A 1,017-nucleotide genomic window follows, 5' to 3' on the forward strand; every position below is an offset into this window, starting at 1 on the left:
TATATTGTCAATTATACACTGATGTAACAACTATAAAGCTTGAAACACGTGTACCGCAGAATCCTTTGTGTTTTTGTTTTCATTTTTGCATTTACAATATATATATATATATATATATATATATATGTATATATATATGTAACTTACTATTGCAGCTGGAGCATGAGTTTTTAACCATGACTGGAGAATTCAAAATTGAATACTGTGGGTAAGCAAAACCATTTACTAATTTTCAAGTTTTGTTTATTTTAGATCAAAACTTTTCCGTTTTTTTTTAACGTGTGTATTAAATAAAAGGCATTAAAATGTTGGTTATTGGTTGATTTCTTTTCATTTACTTATGGTATTGTATTTCCTGTTGTTTTCTTTTTAACCGCGTTCACATGTCAAATTCCTGTGTAAAGAATATCCCCATAATACTAATCCTTGTACTGTTGTTTTTCTTTAACCGACCAAATTACTGAGATCTTGCCTAACATACATCTTAAATATGTAGGGCGAATTTTGTGAATATATTTAGAGTTGAACCATAGATGTCATCATGATAATCCAGTGATCTGATAAATTAGCTTTCTTTATTTGCATTAAACTGTGAATACGCAGTCGTATTGTGTAATGTTGAGCATATATATTTCTGTAAACATGTACGCATAATTTTGCATATTTAAATTAATGATACTACATGAAGAATATTACAAAATAGCTGTAATTATGTGGAAGTTATGTCGAAAAATAAACCTAATTTCCCTCTCACAACTGATTTATGCTTAATGAAAATAAATTATTTGGAATTCCAGGATTTACAGTTACCTGGAAATATTACATTTCACTACATAAATTGATAGCCGGTTCCAAATGCGAGGGGGGGGGGGTTACTGTGAAAGCGGCATGATGAGTGTGTGTCCGTGTCCGTAAATATATATACGCACATACACACACACACAAGCACACACACACGTACACGCACGCACACACATATATATTCGTACACATATATGTATATATATATATATATAT

The 1,017-nt window shown here is 30.5% G+C and overlaps 1 protein-coding gene across 1 annotated transcript in view; it reads left to right on the forward strand.

The window, feature by feature from the left end:
• Positions 1–1,017, forward strand: part of LOC128249170 (uncharacterized) — a 9,513-nt gene that overhangs the window by 3,726 nt on the left and 4,770 nt on the right. Inside the window, exon 2 of the mRNA XM_052972026.1 lies at positions 156–208. Within this exon, the coding sequence (XP_052827986.1) occupies positions 156–208 (53 nt within the window). The remainder of the gene's footprint in view (positions 1–155; positions 209–1,017) is intronic.

Source organism: Octopus bimaculoides, chromosome 12 (assembly GCF_001194135.2).
Source record: "Octopus bimaculoides isolate UCB-OBI-ISO-001 chromosome 12, ASM119413v2, whole genome shotgun sequence".
Taxonomy (NCBI): Eukaryota; Metazoa; Mollusca; class Cephalopoda; order Octopoda; family Octopodidae; genus Octopus; species Octopus bimaculoides.